Source organism: Coffea arabica, chromosome 10c (genome assembly GCF_036785885.1).
Source record: "Coffea arabica cultivar ET-39 chromosome 10c, Coffea Arabica ET-39 HiFi, whole genome shotgun sequence".
Classification (NCBI taxonomy): domain Eukaryota; kingdom Viridiplantae; phylum Streptophyta; class Magnoliopsida; order Gentianales; family Rubiaceae; genus Coffea; species Coffea arabica.
The window spans coordinates 35882987-35902963 of record NC_092329.1 but is presented as its reverse complement, the minus strand read 5'-3'; the positions used below and the strand labels follow the sequence as shown (position 1 = coordinate 35902963).

General features: G+C 41.5%; 2 protein-coding genes across 2 annotated transcripts; both read left to right on the top strand.

Moving 5' to 3' along the window:
- Positions 1 to 4858: 4858 nt before the first annotated feature.
- LOC140015911 (uncharacterized) lies at positions 4859 to 7444 on the top strand. The gene is made up of 2 exons (XM_072068745.1): positions 4859 to 5753; positions 6402 to 7444. Exons 1-2 carry the CDS (start codon positions 4859 to 4861, stop codon positions 7442 to 7444), a joined length of 1938 nt encoding a protein of 645 aa, XP_071924846.1.
- Positions 7445 to 7595: 151 nt separating this feature from the next.
- Positions 7596 to 8983, top strand: LOC140015910 (uncharacterized). The gene is made up of 2 exons (XM_072068744.1): positions 7596 to 8202; positions 8859 to 8983. Exons 1-2 carry the CDS (start codon positions 7596 to 7598, stop codon positions 8981 to 8983), a joined length of 732 nt encoding a protein of 243 aa, XP_071924845.1.
- Positions 8984 to 19977: the final 10994 nt, after the last annotated feature.

Genomic DNA, 19977 nt, shown 5'->3' with positions numbered 1-19977 from the left:
TGCTTGTTTCTCAGGTCCTTCACCTTTCGATCCAATATTTGAACGGTCGTTCTTCATAGGTTAAGGACTCGTCAAGTTCAACATCTTCGGGTGGCAAAATGTGAGTCGAATCCGGATGGTATCTCTTAAGCAAAGAAACATGGAAAATGTCATGGATCCTAGACAAACTAGCTGGTAGCTCAAGTCGATAAGCCACCTTTCCTATTCGCTGGAGTACATTGAAAGGTCCTATATATCGTGGTTGCAACTTTTTCCCTTTTCCCTTTTTCCCTTCAATGGGGTAATCCGAAGAAACACTTTATCCCCTACTTCAAACTCCAAATCCTTCCTTCGATGGTCAGCATAACTCTTTTGTCGGCTTTGGGCTGTTTGAAGTCTCTGGCGGATCACCTTTACCCTTTCATAGGCCTCCTCAACCCATGGTATTGTGGCCGGATCTATAATTTTCCTCTCTCCTATTTCCTCCCAATGGATTGGGGATCGACATCGTCGTCCATACAAGGCTTCATATAGGGCCATTTGAATAGAAGAATGATAACTATTATTATATGCAAATTCAACCAAGGTTAGGTATTGACTCCAACTTCCCCCAAAGTCCACAATACAGGCTCTCAGCATATCCTCAAGAGTTTGAATCGTTCTCTCAGATTGTCCATCAGTTTGCGGGTGATACGCTGTACTATAATTCAACTTAGTTCCTAGAGCCTTTTGCAATTTCTGCCAGAATCGGGATACAAATCTAGGGTCTCTATCGGATACAATGCTCACTGGTACCCCGTGTAGTCTCACCACTTCATCCATATAAAGTTTAGCAAGTTTCTCCAAAGAATATTTCATATTTACTAGCAGGAAATGCGCGGTCTTGGTTAATCGATCTACTATCACCCAAATTGCATCATACCCCTTTTGTGTTCGTGGTAACCCTGACACAAAATCCATCGTTATGTGCTCCCATTTCCATTCAGGGATCTCTAAAGGCTGTAACAGACCTGACGGCTTTTGATGCTCAGCTTTTACCTGTTGGCACGTGAGACACTTTTGCACAAACTGAGCAATCTCCGCCTTCATATTCTCCCACCAATACAGACTTTTAAGATCTTGGTACATTTTATTATTTCCTGGGTGCACCGTATACCTAGAGCGGTGAGATTCTTAAAAAATCTCCCTCTTTAACTCCTCATCCCTAGGTACCACGACCCGATTTCGAAACTTCAAGATTCCCTCAGGGCTTAGGTTAAAGTTAGGTAACTCCCCTTTCTTCACATTTTCCACCCACTTTTGCACCATTGGGTCCTTCACTTGGCCCTCTTTGATCCGCTCCATCAGTGTCGACTTCATCTCAATATTCCCAAAAATCACTTTCTTTGATTCCAGACGAGGTCTCCACTCACATATGTCTTCCAACAGGCTCCACTCTCTCACCATAGAACTTGCTAGTTGAGCCTTTCGGCTTAAAGCATCTGCTACAACGTTGGCTTTTCCAGGATGGTAGTTAATTGTACAGTCATAATCTTCTAAGAATTCTACCCACCGACATTGTCTTAGATTTAGTTCCTTCTGAGAAAACAGATACTTAAGGCTCTTATGATCCGTATAGACCTCGAAAGTTACACCGTAAAGGTAATGTCGCCATTTTTTCAAAGCAAACACAATAGCTGCAAGCTCCAAGTCATGGGTTGGATAGTTTAGCTCATGAGGTTTTAACTTTCGAGACGCATAGGCAATTACATTCCTATTTTGCATCAACACGCACCCTAGCCCCTCTTTTGAAGCATCGGTATAAACCGTGTAGCTATCTTTCCCATTGGGCAAAGCTAAAACTGGAGCCATAGTCAATTGCTTCTTAAGCTCTTGGAAACTACTTTCACACTTAACATCCCAAATATACTTTCCTTGTTTCTTGGTCAAGTTAGTCAAGGGTCCCGCAATTCTCGAGAAGTTCTTTATAAATCGGCGATAGTACCCTGCAAGACCTAGGAAACTTCGCACCTCTGTGGAATTTTCTGGCCACTTCCATTTGGCCACAGCTTCTACTTTCGCCGGGTCTACAGCAAGGCCATCTTTTGTGATACGTTCCTCGATCAACATGTTTCGAGACACGTGACCCATTTGCCCAAGGATCTAGCAAGGTTGTCCAACGCTTGGTTTGCAGAACCTAGAATCAAACGGACGACACGATTTGATTTAGGTAGTAGACGACACTCCAATGAAGGTGAATACTCCAGGGGAATAGGTCGGATGAACAATCAAGGACAGGACGCAAGATTGCTCAATAACCCTTGCCAAAGCAAGTTAAAGGCTCGAATTCTCTAAAAAAGAAAATGAAAGTACTAAGAATTTTATTCATAAAACTTGTGTCTTTAACCTTACAAAGCTAGCCTATTTATAGGCTAAAAGGTAACAAGCAAAACCCTAAAGAAACCCTAAGGGAAAGTCGGCCATCTTGCTCCCAGATGGGCCAGTCCATTCCTTCTACTATGCAACTAGTCCAACTAAAATAAATAACAATGACCAAGGCCCTACTTGGCCGACTCACAAAGAGGCCCACTTGATTCTTCATGGGTTTGGATCAAGGTGTACATTGCTTGATTGTCTTTTTCCAAGCCTTCAATATCTCTATGGGCTCCATGTTGATCTTGGACAACTCGAACAAGGGTTTGGAGGGATTCTTTGAAGAGCTTGGCCCGTGCCCGTGTGACTGGGCCCAATGGAACTCGGACTGGGCTCTGGTCCATGCACACATCAGTCCCCTCCTCTTGTAAAGGATTTGTCCTCAAATCTGGATCCTCCTCGTCAAGAAATGGGCTTAGGTCCGCGACGTTGAAGGTTGCACTAACATTATACTCCCCAGGGAGCTCCAATTTGTATGCATTGTCATTGACCCTTTGGAGCACTCGAAATGGTCCATCACCTCTTGGGGATAATTTGCTGTGATGTTGCTTGGGGAATCGCTCTTTCCTTAAGTGTAGCTAGACCCAATCTCCAGGCTCGAAAATCATCTTGCGACGGTGCTTGTTGGCTTGCTGGATGTATTGCTGCGTACGCTTCTCAATGTTCGCCCTCACGGCTTCATGTAACCTGCGCACAAATTCAGCTTTCTTTTTCCCGTCTAAGCTTGTGTGCTCAAAGGAAGGTAAGGGCACCAAATCAAGGGGGGTCAGGGGGTTGAAGCCATAAACAATCTCAAAGGGAGAATATTGTGTTGCACTATGCACAGTGCGATTGTAGGCAAATTCAACATGAGGTAAGCACTCCTCCCAAGACTTAAGATTCTTTTTAATCAATACCCGAAGTAAAGTGCCAAGTGTGCGATTGACAACCTCAGTTTGTCCATCACTTTGTGGATGACTAGTGGTGGAGAATAATAACCTAGTGCCCAGTTTGGACCACAAAGTCTTCCAAAAGTAACTCAGGAACTTCACATCTCTGTCACTAACAATAGTCCTAGGCATGCCATGCAAACGGACAATCTCTTTAAAGAATAAATGAGCAATATGAGATGCATCGTCAGTTTTGTGACAAGGGATAAAATGAGCCATCTTAGAAAATCTATCAACCACCACAAATATGGAATCATTACCCCTTGGCGATCTAGGCAAACCCAGTACAAAGTCCATAGACACGTCAACCCAGGGATGGTGAGGGATAGGTAATGGGGTATACAATCTATATGGATTTGTCCTAGACTTTGCCTTGTGACAAGTAGCACACCTACCAACCATGCGTTCAACATCTCTACGCGTATGGGGCCAGTAAAAGTGCTCTTGTAACATGGCCAGAGTCTTGGCAATGCCAAAGTGGCCCATGAGACCACCACTATGTGCCTCTCGAATCAACAGATCACGAATGGAAGAGTTAGGCACACACAGTTTATCTATATGGAATAGAAATCCATCATGCAAAAAGTACTTTCCATGCGGGTTCTTAACACAAGTAGCATAGATATTACCAAAGTCATGATCATTCGTGTAGAGTTCCTTAACCATTTCGAACCCAAGTAGCTTGGCATCAAGACAGGCAAGCAAGGAGTGTCTACATGACAAGGCATCAGCTACCACATTTGTCTTGCCAGTTTTGTACTTAATCACATAAGAGAAGGTGTCAATGAAGCTTACCCATTTGGCATCAGCTACCCATTTTACGGTATATTCCAAGATCAAAGAGAGAAGAAGGTCAATCCTCTTTTATCAGGAGTGATACATTAAATGTCCCGCTCACCAAAATAGAGCCGGTTAAGGGTGAGAAAGTGAGCTTGCAAGGATTTGTTCGTCCCAAAGAAGAACCGGCAGTAGAACATTACTCATTACCAACTAATCGGACTCAAGAAGGTTTTGATCCAAACGCATATAGACTTCTTGCTAAGGCCGGTTATAACCCAAATGAGAAGCATGCATTGGGAAAACTCCCTCCTGAGGTGACGGGCGAGAAGACCCATGGATTAACACCTACGCAGAAAATGTTGAAAGAAAAAGGCTATAATGTTGAAAGTTCATCGAGAGGTCTTGGTTATCAACCACCTTCTCCAGTGCATATAATGATCAAAAGGGCAAGTTGTAATTACGTGAATGAAGAAGTGGAGGTCACAAGCCGATAGAGATCTGTGTTTGATAGGTTAGGGAACAAGTCAAAGCGTACTTCTGTATTTGACAGACTTGGCCCGCGGCCGAAAAATTTGAAACCACCTGTCTATGAAAGATTAGACAGTAAAAAGCAAGAGTATCAAGTTGCCAAGGAAGAAAATCTTACTCTAATAAAGAAGAACGGGCCAAGAAAGCGAGTCTCCAATTTCTTCATGCACTATGGAGACTTATTCAATGTAAGAATTGAAACTATTTTTGAAGAACAGGGTCAAGAAAGCATGGCTTCCTGTCATCATATTACGATCAGTGATCTTGAAGAGGAAGAAGAAGATGCAGATGACGCTCCCGCTGAATTTGAACAAGGAGTAAAGAATACAGTCGATGCGCTAAAGGAGATTAATCTTGGCACAATTGACGACTCTCGCCCAATTTACATAAGTTCTTGTATGACTCCTGAAGAAGAGGAGTATGTTGATTTGCTACTTGAGTTCAAAGATGTCTTTGCCTGGAATTACTCAGAAATGCCCGGTTTGGATCCTAGAGTCGCTGTTCACAATTTATCTGTCAAGCAAGGAGCAAAACCTGTCAAGCAAACTCAGAGGCGCTTTCGGCCCGAATTGATTCCTCTTATAGAAAATGAGATAAATCGATTGATTGAAGCCGGATTCATACGAGAAGTAAAATATCCAACATGGATTTCAAGCATTGTCCCTGTAAGGAAGAAGAATGGGCAAATCCGAGTTTGTGTTGATTTTCGAGACTTAAATGAGACTTGCCCCAAAGACGATATTTCTCTCCCCATCATAGAATTGACGGTAGATGCTACAACCGGGCACGAAGCGCTGTCTTTTCTCGATGGATCGTCTGGCTACAATCAAATACGTATGGCGCCCGAGGATGAGGAGCTCACTGCCTTCCGCACCCCCAAGGGAATTTATTGCTATAAAGTGATGCCGTTTGGCTTGAAGAACGCTGGAGCGACATATCAAAGGGCAATGCAAAGAATTTTTGATGATATGCTCCATAAGAATGTGGAGTGCTACGTCGACGACCTTGTGGTGAAATCAAAGAAGCGAGAGGATCATATTCAAGACCTTCGAAGAGTTTTTCAACGCCTTCAAAGATACCAACTGAAGATGAATCCTTTGAAATGCGCATTCGGAGTCACTTCTGGCAAGTTTCTCGGTTTCATCGTTCATCAGCGAGGAATAGAGGTCGATCGATCTAAAATTGATGCCATTATGAACATGCCTGAATAGCGAAATATTCATGAATTGAAGAGTCTTCAAGGGAAGTTGGCTTATATCCGCAGGTTTATCTCTAATTTGGCCGGACGATGCCAACCCTTCAGTCGACTGATGAAGAAAGGGGTGCCCTTCGAGTGGGATGAACCGTGTAGGAATGCTTTTACAAGCATCAAAATGTATCTCATGAATCCCCCAGTGTTGGCTGCACCCGTCCCAGGAAAACCATTGATTCTCTATATTTCCGCTCAAGAACGATCGATTGGGGCCTTACTTGCTCAGGAAAATGATGAAGGGAAGGAGCATGCGCTGTATTACTTGAGTCGGATGATGACACCTAATGAGTTGAATTACTCACCCATCGAGAAGTTGTGCTTGGCACTTATATTTGTTATTCAGAAGTTAAAACATTATTTTCAAGCACACACTATTCGACTCATATCTAAGTCTAATCCCATTAAATATGTGATGGCAAAACCTGTACTATCTGATCGGCTCGCGAGATGGTACCTCCAGTTTCAACAATTCGAAATTATTTATGTACCTGCGAAGGCTGTCAAAGGATAAATATTGGCAGACTTTTTAGCTGATCATCCCATACCTGCTGAGTGGGAGTTGACTGATGAACTCCCCGATGAAGAAGTGTTTATGGTCGAATCCCCGTGGTCAATGTATTTCGATGGAGCTGCTCACCGTGACGGAGCTGGTGCGAGAGTTGTCTTTTATACTCCTGAAGCAGATGTATTGCCGTACTCCTTCACTTTAACACGCCGGTGTACAAACAATGTGGCCGAATATCAGGCGTTGATTCTTGGGCTTGAAACGGCCGTAGACATGAAGCAGTTGCATCTTAGAGTCTATGGTGATTCAAAATTGGTGGTAAATCAACTTCTTGGAATTGATGATGTCAAGAAACCTGAATTGATTCCATATTATAAGTATGCAAGACAACTCATGGGATATTTGGATAGTGTCACTATAGAACATATCCCTAGAAATTTCAACCAACAAGCTGACTCTTTGGCAAAAGTGGCGTTCATGATCACTTTACCTTCTCATCGAAATCAAATTTCAATATGTCAGAATTGGGTCATACCTCCGATGTTTGACGAAGAAGGTGATGGTGAGGAAGAAAATACTTATCATATTTTTGTCCATGAGATCGAAAAGGAGGATTGGCGTCACCTCATCATTGATTATCTTAATCATGGGAAGTTACCAAAAGATCCTAAGAAAATGGTTGATATACGTCGTCGACCACCACGTTTCATTTACTACAAAGGGACACTTTACCGAAGGTCATTCGATGGGGTGTTTCTACGATGTCTTGGAGAAGATGAGGCCATGCAAGCAATGGAGGAGGCTCACTCTGGGATATGCGGTGCTCACCAGTCTGGCCCGAAATTACACTTTCGCATTAAAAGAATGGGATACTACTGGCCAACAATGGTGAAGGACTGCATTGACTTTGCTAGAAGATGTCAAGCTTGTCAATTCCATGGCAATTTCATCCATCAACCTCCTGAACCATTACACCCAACTGTGGCTTCTTGGCCATTCGACGCTTGGGGTTTGGATATAGTTAGTCCTCTGGTGGACACATTTTCATTTTGGCGGTGACAGATTACTTTTTAAAGTGGCTGAAGCGGTTCCCCTAAGAGAGGTCAAAAAGGAGAATGTAGCAGATTTTATTCGCTTGCACATTATTTATCGGTACGGAGTCCCGCGCTATATTATCACCGATAATGGTAAGCCTTTTTGCAATGTAGCAATGAACAAGCTTTGCGAAAAGTTTCATTTCAAGCAATACAATTCGTCCATGTACTACGCTGCCGCAAATGGACTCGCTGAAGCATTCAACAAGACCTTATGTAATCTGTTGAAGAAAGTCGTGAATAAATCGAGAAGGGATTGGCATCTTCGAATTGGAGAAGTACTTTGGGCATACCGAACTACTTTTCGAACTCCCACGCAAGCGACCCCATACGCACTTGTTTATGGTGTTGAAGCTGTTCTTCCACTTGAGTGTCAAATACCTTCGCTAAGAATTGCGATTCAAGAAGGGCTCAGTGAAGAAAATAATGTCCGTCTTCGCCTCGAGAAGTTAGAAGCACTCGACGAAAAGAGATTGGAAACTCAGCAACGGATTGAGTGCTATCAGGCTCGCCTTTCAAAAGCGTTCAATAAGCACGTCCGACCTCGCTCTTTTCAAATTGGAGAGTTAGTGCTCGCTGTTCGGAGACCAATCATTCTCACTCATGGCGGACAAAGAAAGTTTACTCCTAAGTGGGATGGTCCATATGTCATTCGAGAAGTATATACAAATGGCTCATACAAGTTGGTTGCTGAAGATGGATTAAGGGTTGGCCCCATCAATGGTAAGTACCTAAAAAGGTACTATGCGTAATCGGAACAGCGCAAGGCTCCTGGCCCGCATGAGCTAAAACTGTGGATGGCAACCACCAATAGTGTAGTATATGGTTAAACTGCTGAAACACTCCACCAAGTCTAAGGTGGTAAACAAAGAGATGCTCCTGGCCCGCATGAGCTAAAACTGTGGATGGCAACCACCAATAGTGTAGTATGTGGTTAAAATGCTGAAACACTCCACCAAGTCTAAGGTGGTAAACAAATAGATACTCCTGGCCCGCATGAGGTTAAAATGTGAACGGCAGGAACTACGTGTGACTTGATTCCCTTGTTGGGATACGTAGGCAGCTTGGAGGGCAACTTCTAAGTTCAGTTACACCACTCCAAATCAAATCCTTGTCCCTTGTAAAAAAAAAAGGAATTTTCTCTTTCCAAAAAATAAAAAACATAATAAAATGCTCCATTTGAGTTCTTTTCTCTTTAAAAAAAACAAGAGATAAGAAATGAAAAGCGTTTTATTATTGAAAAAAAAAGAAACTCATTACATGAAAAAAAAAAGAAAATGATGAATGACAAAAGAATTCAGGAAAAAGAAGAACATGGTGGAAACCCTAAATATCAAATTTGTATTCCACTACAGCTACTTTATATGATTCAAGTGCAGACATCATGTCCTCAAGTTCCTTCACAGCGTCATCAGTTAAGATGTTGGTCTGTTCAATGGAAGATAGCTCATCATGCGCTTGGGTTATTTCGACCTGGATCTCTTTGAAGGTCTCATGCTTTTGATCGATAGTTGAGGTGATTTCCAGGCTTTACTTCTCCAAACTGATGAGTTCCTGTTGCAGAACCTTCTTCCTGGTTTCAATGGATTGCAACTCTTCTTCAAGACTTTGCAAATGACGAGTCAGTTCTTCTCCCTTTGCCTTAACTTTCTCAAGTTGGACGGTCGCTTTGGAAAGGAGTTCTGCATGTGTTTCTTTGTTCATCCTTTCCCACGATGAAGATGCTAGAACATCATAAGCCTCCGCCTTGGCAAACAATTCCATCAAGTGGTCTTTTAAAGGGAGACCATTGGCAGGATCCGTTCTTGTGATTTCTGCAATGATTTCTTCTGCACACTCTTTTAAAGAAGAGAGCTGCTCAATTGGAGTGTCAAGAATCTGTCCGCGGAAATCCATCCACAAACTTTGCAAGTACTTTCTTCGATGTGCCTGGATCAACTTTTGACCATGAAATTCTGAAACCAATGCCACCTTAGGCCTTTTTCGAATTTCGTGTGAACTAGTCAGCTCCTTCTTATGCATTGACGAAGTACCTCCACTGGGGGCAAATTGTCTTGGAGTACTGATAGCTACTTCGTCACTCTTGTTGTTTGAGATTATATCATCAGCTTCGAGTTCGGGTGATGAATTGTTACCAACACCTTCTTGACGGAATTCAAGAAACGGGGGCTGAAAAGGAAAAAGTAAAAAAAAAAAATTTTACAAAAAGGGAAAAAGATGGAGAGATGATTACCTTAAGTGGCGACACTCCAACCAACGGTGGTGTAAAGGAAACCTCCTCCAAATCAGAAGATGTCCTCTTCTTTGATCGGTTCCAGTGACGATCTTGACTACTACTACCGCTCGCCAACGAATGGGCTCCTCCTTGGGTAGATCCGATGCCCTGAACTTGAGTCCCTTCCTTTTCTATAGCCTCGATAGAATCGTGATCGTCCACTGTTTCAACTTCGACATCTTCTTCAGTGTGAGTCACCGATAAGGATTTTGGAACTTTGGGTGGCATCTGCCCTGTTGGAATCACTGGTTGCACCTTATTGATGGCTTGTCGAGAGTCCTTGGAAGACTTATTCCTTGCGACAATATTTTTCGAGGGACTGCTAGTAATTTTGTTCTTTCGCAAGGCGGATGAGGGAAGACCCGTTACAATCTCTATAGCTCCATTATGATGCCCTGACTCTTTAGCGGATGTAGTTTTACCCTTCTTCGATGATTACTGAGGGATCTTAACGGTGAATTTAAAGGAAGTTGAAGAGACACTATTTGACCGAGTCGACCACCAGGCGTCATAGTCTTTTGTGATCAATGGATGCTTCTTGTGAGCGGGTATAGTCATCCGAGATCGCGTCTGCGTGCGAACTGAAGAATCCCATAGTTGAATAGCCTCGCCCAAAGTGTAAGTGTGAGTGATTTCTTTCAAGTTGTTGGGAATGTCTTGACAAAAGCCGAATTGTCTGCTAAACCTGCAAGGATTATATTTTTCAATAATGAAAGTATTGTCCTTACGTAGAGTTAAATGGCAAGAATGTTGACTAATGAAATAACTCGTGAGTCTTGATGATAAGGATCCGTCATCGATCAACGCCTTTTCTTCATTCTCAGTCCAACACAATTTAGGGAGCATCAAAGGATTCACTTCTTTGAAAATTTCCTCAGCTTCCAATTGACCATAAAATATTGCCATTTTCTCACCGCTAAATCTCGTCATGCGCGCGTGGTGGCTACTCACTTGATTATTCTCGTGATATACGTCAAAATATTGGCCAATCCAAGCATAGACGTAATGGATTGGAAAAGTTACTCCGCATTCTCCAAGGTTAGGGGCGTGGACGATCTCCCTCAACCCATGATATATGCTCGCAAGGACGGGAATTGCAAGATAAAATCTTTTTCCTGTGGCCATTAAACATGCAAGCTTGAAGACACTCGAGCGAATACGATCGACCTTTTTGCTTGGCAAAAGGAACTTGCAAATCCAACATGCTATGAATGCCGCAATATAGGTTTCCTTTCTTAGAGACCCTGGGATACCCAGGGTGTCAAAAGGGGCGTTGAAATCATTCGAATCGACAAGGCCGTAAGGCTCCACGCTTCCAGAAAGGTTGTAAGTCATTTTTGGTTTAGATGTGGTCTTCCTTCTATTCGCTCTACTCGGAGGAGCCCTATACCTAGCCTCTCCTTTGAACCAGAAACGAATCCAATCCTTCATCCATTCCCCTTGGTCATTCGTCCAAAGGTGGTAGTAGGCGGAAAAGAGGTGCCTGCAACTCTCGGGGAGAAGTGGCTTCCCTTCTTTGTCACGAGTGAGGAGCTCCCGCGCCGAAGGAACAACTTCATCGAAAAACGTGCCGTCGATCGAAAGGCCACCAAGTCGATAGAGGTCCCAAAGTGTGATGGACAACTCCCCAACGGGCGTATGGAGTGTGTTCGTCGAGGGACACCAATATTTGAAGAAGGCTTGCAAGATATTTTCACAGCGGTCGTAGGAGTATTTCGACACGTAGACGGCTTCAAATATGCCAGCGCGTGTGAGTATGTCTTTATGCCTTCCAAGCATGTCCTCAACCCACTCCCAATAATGGGAGGTGAAGCACGCCTCACCGAAGAATGACGAAGGGGTTTTCCATGTAGCTTTGTCAACATTAAATCCCACGAACGGAAGAGTGAATTTGGCTATTTCTGGATCTCCATTGTGAAGAGACAAGTTTAGCACGACCACTTCTTCTTCCCTTGACGTAGTGGAGAAAATCGACGGTGCCACCACTTCCTTAGTCCACTTGCTAGCCCAATCTTTGAGATGAAAGCATCCTTCAAGAGGTATGAAGGATTCAGCGAGCGGGCCGATTGCTGGTTTGTAAACATGCAGTGACAAGCTCTTTGATTGAGTTCCTCCCCGTTCATCCGTCAGCGAAATATGCGGCAGTGGCACGGCGTAGTCCTTAATTTGCATGATTGCTGGAATTTTGAAAAGGAAAGTATTAGACGATGAAGGGAATTTCTTCCAAAATTTTGGTAATTAAATTACCTAATCAGCGGCTTTCTTCAAATCCCCGAAATTGTTTCAACCTCCTTTTCGGGCACGAGGTGGGCTCTCTACAGGAGAACAAGTTAGTAAAATTGAGATATTGACAGGGGAAGGGGCTGGCTCAAGTATTATATTTGGTGTTATATTTGCTCAAGCAAAAAAAAAAACAAAAATAACAAAAAAAAAATTTTTTTATTAGGGTCAAAGTTTAGCGAAAAGAAGGGGAAAATTTTTGCTCAAGTATCGTGTTTGGTACTTTCTTAATAGATGGGAAAAAAAAACCAAAAAAGAAAACAAAAAAAAAAGAAAAAAAAAAAAAGAAACACACAAAAAAAAATGGTGCATATTTTGAGATTAAATTTTCAGCCCCAAGGAGTGGTTCAAAAAAAAAATAATATTTTGAGCCAATCTTCATTTAAAAAATATATATATATGTATTTAAAGGGCATACATGATTTTGAATAATATTTAAAGGTGCTTCCAATAATATTTTGAGCCAAGTGTCAATCGGTTAGATTCAGCCTTCCAGCCGAAACCCAAGCTTCCTTTTCAAGCAATATTTTGAGAAATTATTTGGTAAAATCGTGGGACTCTAAGCATCTCAATTGACTAAAGCTTCTTGTAATAAGTAATTATTGCAAGTAAAAATGGTGGAGCCGCAAGTACCTGGGAAGCGAAGGACTTTTTTTTTCTTCTTTTGTAACCAACAGATGGCTACTAGCTCTGGCGGCAGCGGCAATTTGTTGATGCGGCTGAAGAAAGAAATAAAATTTGATGAAAGGAAAGTGTCCAAGTGCGACCAATGGATGGCGATATATATTAAAGGTATCAATATGTATGAAAAGTGAATGAGGGTTGGGGATAATCACCTAAATCAACGCCGCGATATCAGCAACAGGAATTCTACACTAGTAGCGATAAACGCTAGCTATAGTGACCGTAGCAATTCCGGACAGCAGTTTTCGAGTTGTGGGCAGCGAAAACAAAAAAGCAGCAACAGTGAACGAGCAAAGGGGCAGCAACTCTTGCTGGCCAAACTGCAGTAGTAGCCACAGCTAAACTCTGCAGCGGCTCCCGTATGATGGCATAGCAATTCGAAGACTACACAAGGGGAGAGGTCTACAAAGTTCAAGCGGTGGTCGCTTGATTGTACCAGTATGAAGGAAAAAAAGAAGAGAGGGTTGGCTCTTGTTTTTGATTAAAAGTAAGCTCTTGGTCCTAAGTATTTATAATAGACGCGCGCCGCACATTCAAGGAGAGTCCAGGTTTGAATAATGGTCTAATTTGAGTCCAAGTAGGCCTCCTTTCCCATGGAAATTTAGTTAGTACGCTTGGCGGGTTGATCTTCTTTTATAATTGGAAGTTGATCTCTTACCTGTATGAGTCATCACCGAAGTATTTCCCCAAGTCCTCAGAGGCTGGATTTGATTGAATTCACGAAGGGCAAGGAGTCTTGTGCGTATGATAGACTAACAAAAGGAATACTACATGGAATCTGGCTGCAGGACTTTCCTAGTAATCATCAATATCAAATGCTACTTGGAAATCGCATGCCACTTGGAATCTGGCCTCGGGAGCTGGCTGCCAACTTCTATAGGCTGAGTAATTCCCTGAGGAATTGCATTGGGTTACTCTTCAAGCTTCGGCCTCATCCAAAAAAAAAAAAAAAAAAAAGAGAGGACTCAAATGTTTAAGTTCATCAAGGATACAAATCCTAGAATTTCGACAAGAAGCTGACCGAAATTGAAGGTCTTGCTCTTATGACGTTCAAGCCAAGTGAAAAAAAAAACAAAACTGAAACCAATTCGGGAATGCTAAAGAGAAATTTGAGCAGATCTCCACGAATGTTTAACGCAATTTGTATGGGACTTCCTCTTGAGTTTTCGGGTCTAATTCAGCAACAAGATTGTGTAGCTCACCAAGGATGCAAGTGCTAGCTTTGAAAGGTTTGTTTGAGCCGTGCAAGGAAAAGGATTTTTTGTGTGCGTAATGCTCAAATTCCTACAAGTAAAAGGAGATTTATACGAATCACCGACTTGAGGATGTTGCATGGTATGATTTGGTCTTGGGAGTTGAGGTCACTGGTTCACCAATCTATATGCCAGAGACATGCGTGGCATTTTGCATGGCCTTATTACATAGTTGAGTCATTGATTCAAAAAGCCACGGCACTGCAAAGCTTTGGATAAAGTCAATGGATTGATATTTAAATTGCAAAGCTTTGAATAAAGCTTTGAGTAAAGCCACGGCATTGATAAAGTCCATGAATAGACTTCACTTGGATTGATATTCGAACAGTGGACATAAAGCTTCAAGTGGAGCAATCCGGCCTCGGGAATTCAAAGTGATAATGCTTTCAATCACCACTCTGCGCCATTAATTAAAGCCTTATGCGAATTCACCTACGGACTTCGATTGGAAATCAATATTGTTTTGATCTTATGCAAATTAAGGACGTCAAAACTTGTTCGTTCAAATATTCCGTATTCACAAAGCAAGTTTTGAGGGGGCATTTGTAGACAATGGAATTTTAATTAATTCCAAAAAATTACCATTGGCCTATAAAGTATTTTTATGGCTTATTTTTATCCAATTGGATATTGCCATATGTCATGTGCACTTGGAAAAATTGGTTATTAAATGACCAATTATATTTTGCCACATGTCAAGGTGAGGTGTTCCAAATCAATTCAAATTGCAGGGGTATCTCCACCAACCAAATCACATCATATCACATGTTTATCGGATAAATATCAAATATTTATTTCTTATTAAAGGGATAATATTTAGAGTTGTTTAATCCAAATATATCTCTTATATACTGCAATGGCCTGGCCAGTCAAACGGCGCCACGTCACGTGTCCCCACGGGTTTGGCCAATCGAGGGATTACTTATCTCTTTATTAATAAATATAAAATGAAGAGATAATATTTGGCTAGCACAGTCCTAATATGACTGCACGTATTGCAAGACAAGTAAGTGGTATGCAGGTCTTCAACCTCTACCCCTTGCCACAGCTATAAATAGAGGTCTTTCAACCAAATCAAGGACACACACACAGAGATACACAGAGAGACTTCAAAAGGTATCTCATACACTCAAGTATTGAAGCTTCAAGCTACGAAGGGTTGGATCTTCAAGTTCTCCAAGTCTTTCGCATATCAAGGCTTGAGCCTCCAAATATTCTCGAATTCTTCAAATCTTCCATATCAAGATTTGAAGGAGTCGGTGGTTGATCCAAGAACAAGCTGCGAAGCCCTTGGATTGGTGTTCGAGGAGAAGAATCGAAGGAAGCTCTCCATAAGTTCGAGAAACTTCCAGAGATTGTACCTACATATTTTTTCTAAGTTTATATAGTACATATTTGTCGTGTATTTCTTTTTCTTGTCGTTTTGCAGACTTGAAATTTTTATCGCATACATTAGGATCTCACTCCTACATTTTAGGAAGCTAGGGTTTCCTTTCTTTGTGTCCTTTTCATTGCTGCCTGCCACCATCCCCTTCCAAAAGTCGACCATTAGTATTCCATTTCCTTGATTACTCTTGTGGAAAAAGTTGGTGACAAGTTTTGGACTTGAGCGGCATTTCTCATCTACCTAAACCAACAGGTACTGGTACTTGGTAAGTTCATTAGAGTGTTTTTGAGTGATACACGAGTGATGAGCACATACACGTGAGCTTGTGTGTCGTGAGGAATCTCTTTTTCTTTGCTAATCATTTTGGCAGGTAACTTAATCATGCCTAGGGGAGTTGCATCTTACTCATACAACCCAAAATTCTGGGAGAATGAGCCTCTCAAGAGGAGGGGTTCCAAGAGGCCTACTCCCAAGCACTCTAGTTTCATGCAACCTAGTTCACAACATGAGTTTCATTCACTCCGGGAAAAGATGGAACGTTACCGTGCTTCGTGTGTATATGAAAGGTATAAATGAGATTGTGATGAGCATGAGAAGGAGCAAAGAAGTTTGTGCGGAGCATCTAAATCGAGGTCAACCTCAAGCAAACGAGATTCACCAAAGAAATACCTTGACAATCAAGACAAGGAATTCGAGAATTTTCGAATTGATTCAAAGCTTCGTGAAGCAAAGGATGAATTCCGAAGTCGGACTAAAGCATTGGTTGATTCTATGATGGAAAGACTTAGCCAAATGTGGGATTCCCACTTTGAGCAATTTAATCATGTGTCGACCAGTGGTAATAAAGGGAAAATTCATCCTAGTCCCTTGTTGATTGAAGAGCCGTATATGAATTGCAGCCGAACCATGAATATGAGCCAGAAAAAGAAAATCCAAACTCAAGTGCAATGAATGAACAATTGTGACAGCCCCACCTCCCCCTAAGGCGAACCAAAGGGTTAAGCGGACCGCCTGCCCAACTCTCGCCAGGCTACGGAGTCGAACCTTACAAACCCTATAGTACGCGCGAGAAGCCAACGAAAACGAACAACTGGAGACCACCAATAGTTAAAACAAAGCTACCAAACCATACGAAAGTACGGGACGTCGATTAAACACTTATACATATATTTACATCGGAGTCTTGAACAAATGAACCAAAATACAAGCCAAAGTATTCACGCTACACAAAATACAATTAGGGTTTCAGTTACAGAGGAGCATAAGCAAGAGAAGTCCTACAACTAGCTCAATTCTTTTCTTCCAAAAATCTTGGTTTCAAAACATGGAACCCTATAAGGAAAACAAAATAACGGGAAGGGGGTGAGCTTATGCCCAATGAGGTACCAGACATATAGCAGTAAAATCATAACATCTCACATTTAACAAATCAGGTACACATGCCAGATATAAAGTAAAATAGTTAGACACAATGATTCCAATAGGAAGGATATAGGTGGCTCTCAGGAGCCAGATTCCCATTTGCAGTACTTGATTCGAACCCATTGACTCTCCGTCAATGTATTTAGAACCGACATGTCCGTAGACCCCACTTTACACCAATTTTCGTCCACCAAACATACCCCTACCAGGCCCGAACACCTCAACAGAAATAGAAGTGGTAATACTCGAGTATACCGGAATCAAGAGTCTTAATACCCAAAGATTCCCAGAACAGACTACCGTAGTTCGTTACCTCATCGACCAGGCCCTTGCCAGCCCGACTCGAGTAACTAGCCACAGGTGTTGAGCTCAAAGGTCACGGAAAGGTCGTTGGATACCAATCTCTAAACGACGTCCGAACAGACTCAGATACAGATAACAGATTATACACTGTAAGGAGGCATACAGACAGACAGTAGATATACAGACAGACAAGAGAACGAGCGTGATAAAGTACACCCTCATCTCAAACAGAATAAACAGATAGTACAATCATTCAGATCACAGATTGCAAGTGCAGAAATCAAGTTAAGCAACAAATGAGGGGAGTGGTACACTCACCGGTTAAAGCAAGGATACTTCAAAAGTTTTATCTAAAGTGGCTTTAATCGCCAAGAAACCCTAAAATAATCAAGATGAAACAATTATAGTTCGCACCTCCAAAAACCAAGTAAATGGAATGCATAAATGAGGCCCTACTTCGTGTCGGACGCCTTTCCAGGTTAAGTACTGGTATCGAAGAATAAAAATATGACTTTTGAGTAAAAGATAACAGTTGGTCCTAGGGATACAAACAACCCTCAAAATCCTTCATTTTTACTAAAAGCAACTCAACTTGAAGGAATCACATAGCCCTAAACTTTTGGGCAGCATGCCCTCTGTATTTACCTATTTTCCAGCCATTTATGGCTTCCTGATTTTCCTCAAGTCTGTCCAATTCAACACATAAGAAATCTCAATACAATAATGCAACTAGAAATAAAATTTTAAGGACAAAGCTAAATAGCAGGTTTGACGTCTCTTAGCGGAACAGGCACAACTGGAGCTACACTTATCGGATTGGGGTGTAATTTACACCGTTTCGAAGCTAAGACAGAGAGCTATAATTTGATGAAAACTACTTAGTCCAGTTCTCACCCTAACTAGATCAAATTTACCAAAACAACTCCAGATTTTTCAGTTCGAAGCTCACTGTGGAATTCAACTAGCAGTCCTGATTCATTCACTCATATCTCAGCACACACAACTCCAATTTAGGTAATTTCAAATCCATTTGAAAGCTAAGATACAAGGCTATAATTCTTAAGAAGACATCAACAACCAATTCGGTAATATTCTTGGTCAAACTAACCAATTACAGAAGCTAATTATCAGTTTCGGACAGAAACAGGGCAGCAGGGGTATTTCAATCTTTTCATAGGATATGTTGCTCTGATTGAGCTAAAATTTTGCAGGCAACTATAAAACATCATTCTCTACAACTTTCATGTTTTATACTAAGGCCAATTCGGCTTCTAACTAGGAGAAACAGTACCGGGCAGAATGGAAATACTTGAAACCCTAAACCGAAATTTCCACACCAAACCAGAAATTTTCACAACCAATCGTATCCAACATATATTAGCTTCATTTTACACTATAATAAGCCCTCAATCCATGACCAAACCATGATTATCATACAAAATAGAAAAAGAACAATAATAAATCAAAATCCATCATACCTTCACTTCCAACCATAAACAAACCATAATCACACTTTATGTCATCATATTAAACCACTAAAGCCACCAATTGAACATTATCAAAGCTAAAGGGAAAAGTTCTTAACAACGCACCTTGTAACCTCAAGGAAACAAGCAACTTAGCACCTTTGCTCCTCAAACCACTCCACCAACTACTTCAATACTACTTAGAAAAGGGTTTTTATGGAGAGATTTGAAGTTTTAACGGTTGGATCAAGAGATTGAGCAAGAAAATAGAAGGCAAAAGTTGAGGGATTTTCTTTCTTTTCTCCTTATGTTGCTCGGCCAAGAGGAAGACAAATGAAGCTCAAATTGGTCAAAATTCAAGTTTAGTAAAGGTAAAAGAAATTGGTCAAAGTCCACCCTCCAATCAAATCGCGCCACCTAGCACCTTTTAGGTTTAAACATATTCTTGTCCCTCCAACATTAATCCATTTAGGTAACCCCTAATTATCTCTTAACACCTAGTAATTAAATCCCTTTATGCAAAACTTAACCTAATTGGCTGAATTTTATCGAACTTACCGCACTAGTGGGTCCCACGTCCAATATACACTCTTAATTTCTCATGAACTAACTTATACTAGAAAAATGATTAAAAAATGATATTTACTTATAAAATCTCTGGAGAAATCGAAATAGTGGGGTATAATGAAGAAAAATGCAGGCGAGAAAATAAAATGAATAATATAAAATTAGGGGGAAATTTATGGGTCCTCACAACAATGGTCCAAGAAGAATGGAGTGGAAAAAGGCGAGAATAATTTGGCCTTATTGATGAGTAAAGAGGAGGAGTTGGCCATGTTCGCAAAAGTTGAAAGTGTGGACGTTTTGTTTGCTAACAAGCTAACATATGTTTTGTTTAGTACCTCTTCCTTTGTGCAGATTAAACAAAGTCAAGTAGAGTTGGTCATGGCATGTTCCATTCCCAAGTCACTTGGACACTTTGCGAGTTTCCATGGAGTTTGTTTTCTAGGAGCTAAACCTCTTTGGCCTCAATTCATGGAACCATGTCAGCTCAAACCTGTCCACACCATTGGACGATTGATTCGAGCTCATCTTAAAAGGGAAATTCCAGATTCTACTGCTTGTTCTCTACCTATGGCTCATAGGGGTGGCAATTTTCGACACGACCTGAAAACACGGCACGAACCTAACACGAAATTAATGGGTTTGGGTTGAGGTTTTGGGAATTCGGGTTGGACCCGATGAACCCGAAAAGAAAACAGGTCGATTTCGGGTCAACCCGTGGTGACCTGATATGACCCGATATGACCCGTTTACGAATTAAAAATAATTTAATAAATATAAAAATAATTTTATCTAACTAACCTAAGTTATTCTTTTTTTCAAAGGCATTAATTACTTAATCATAAATGAATTTATTTAATTTGT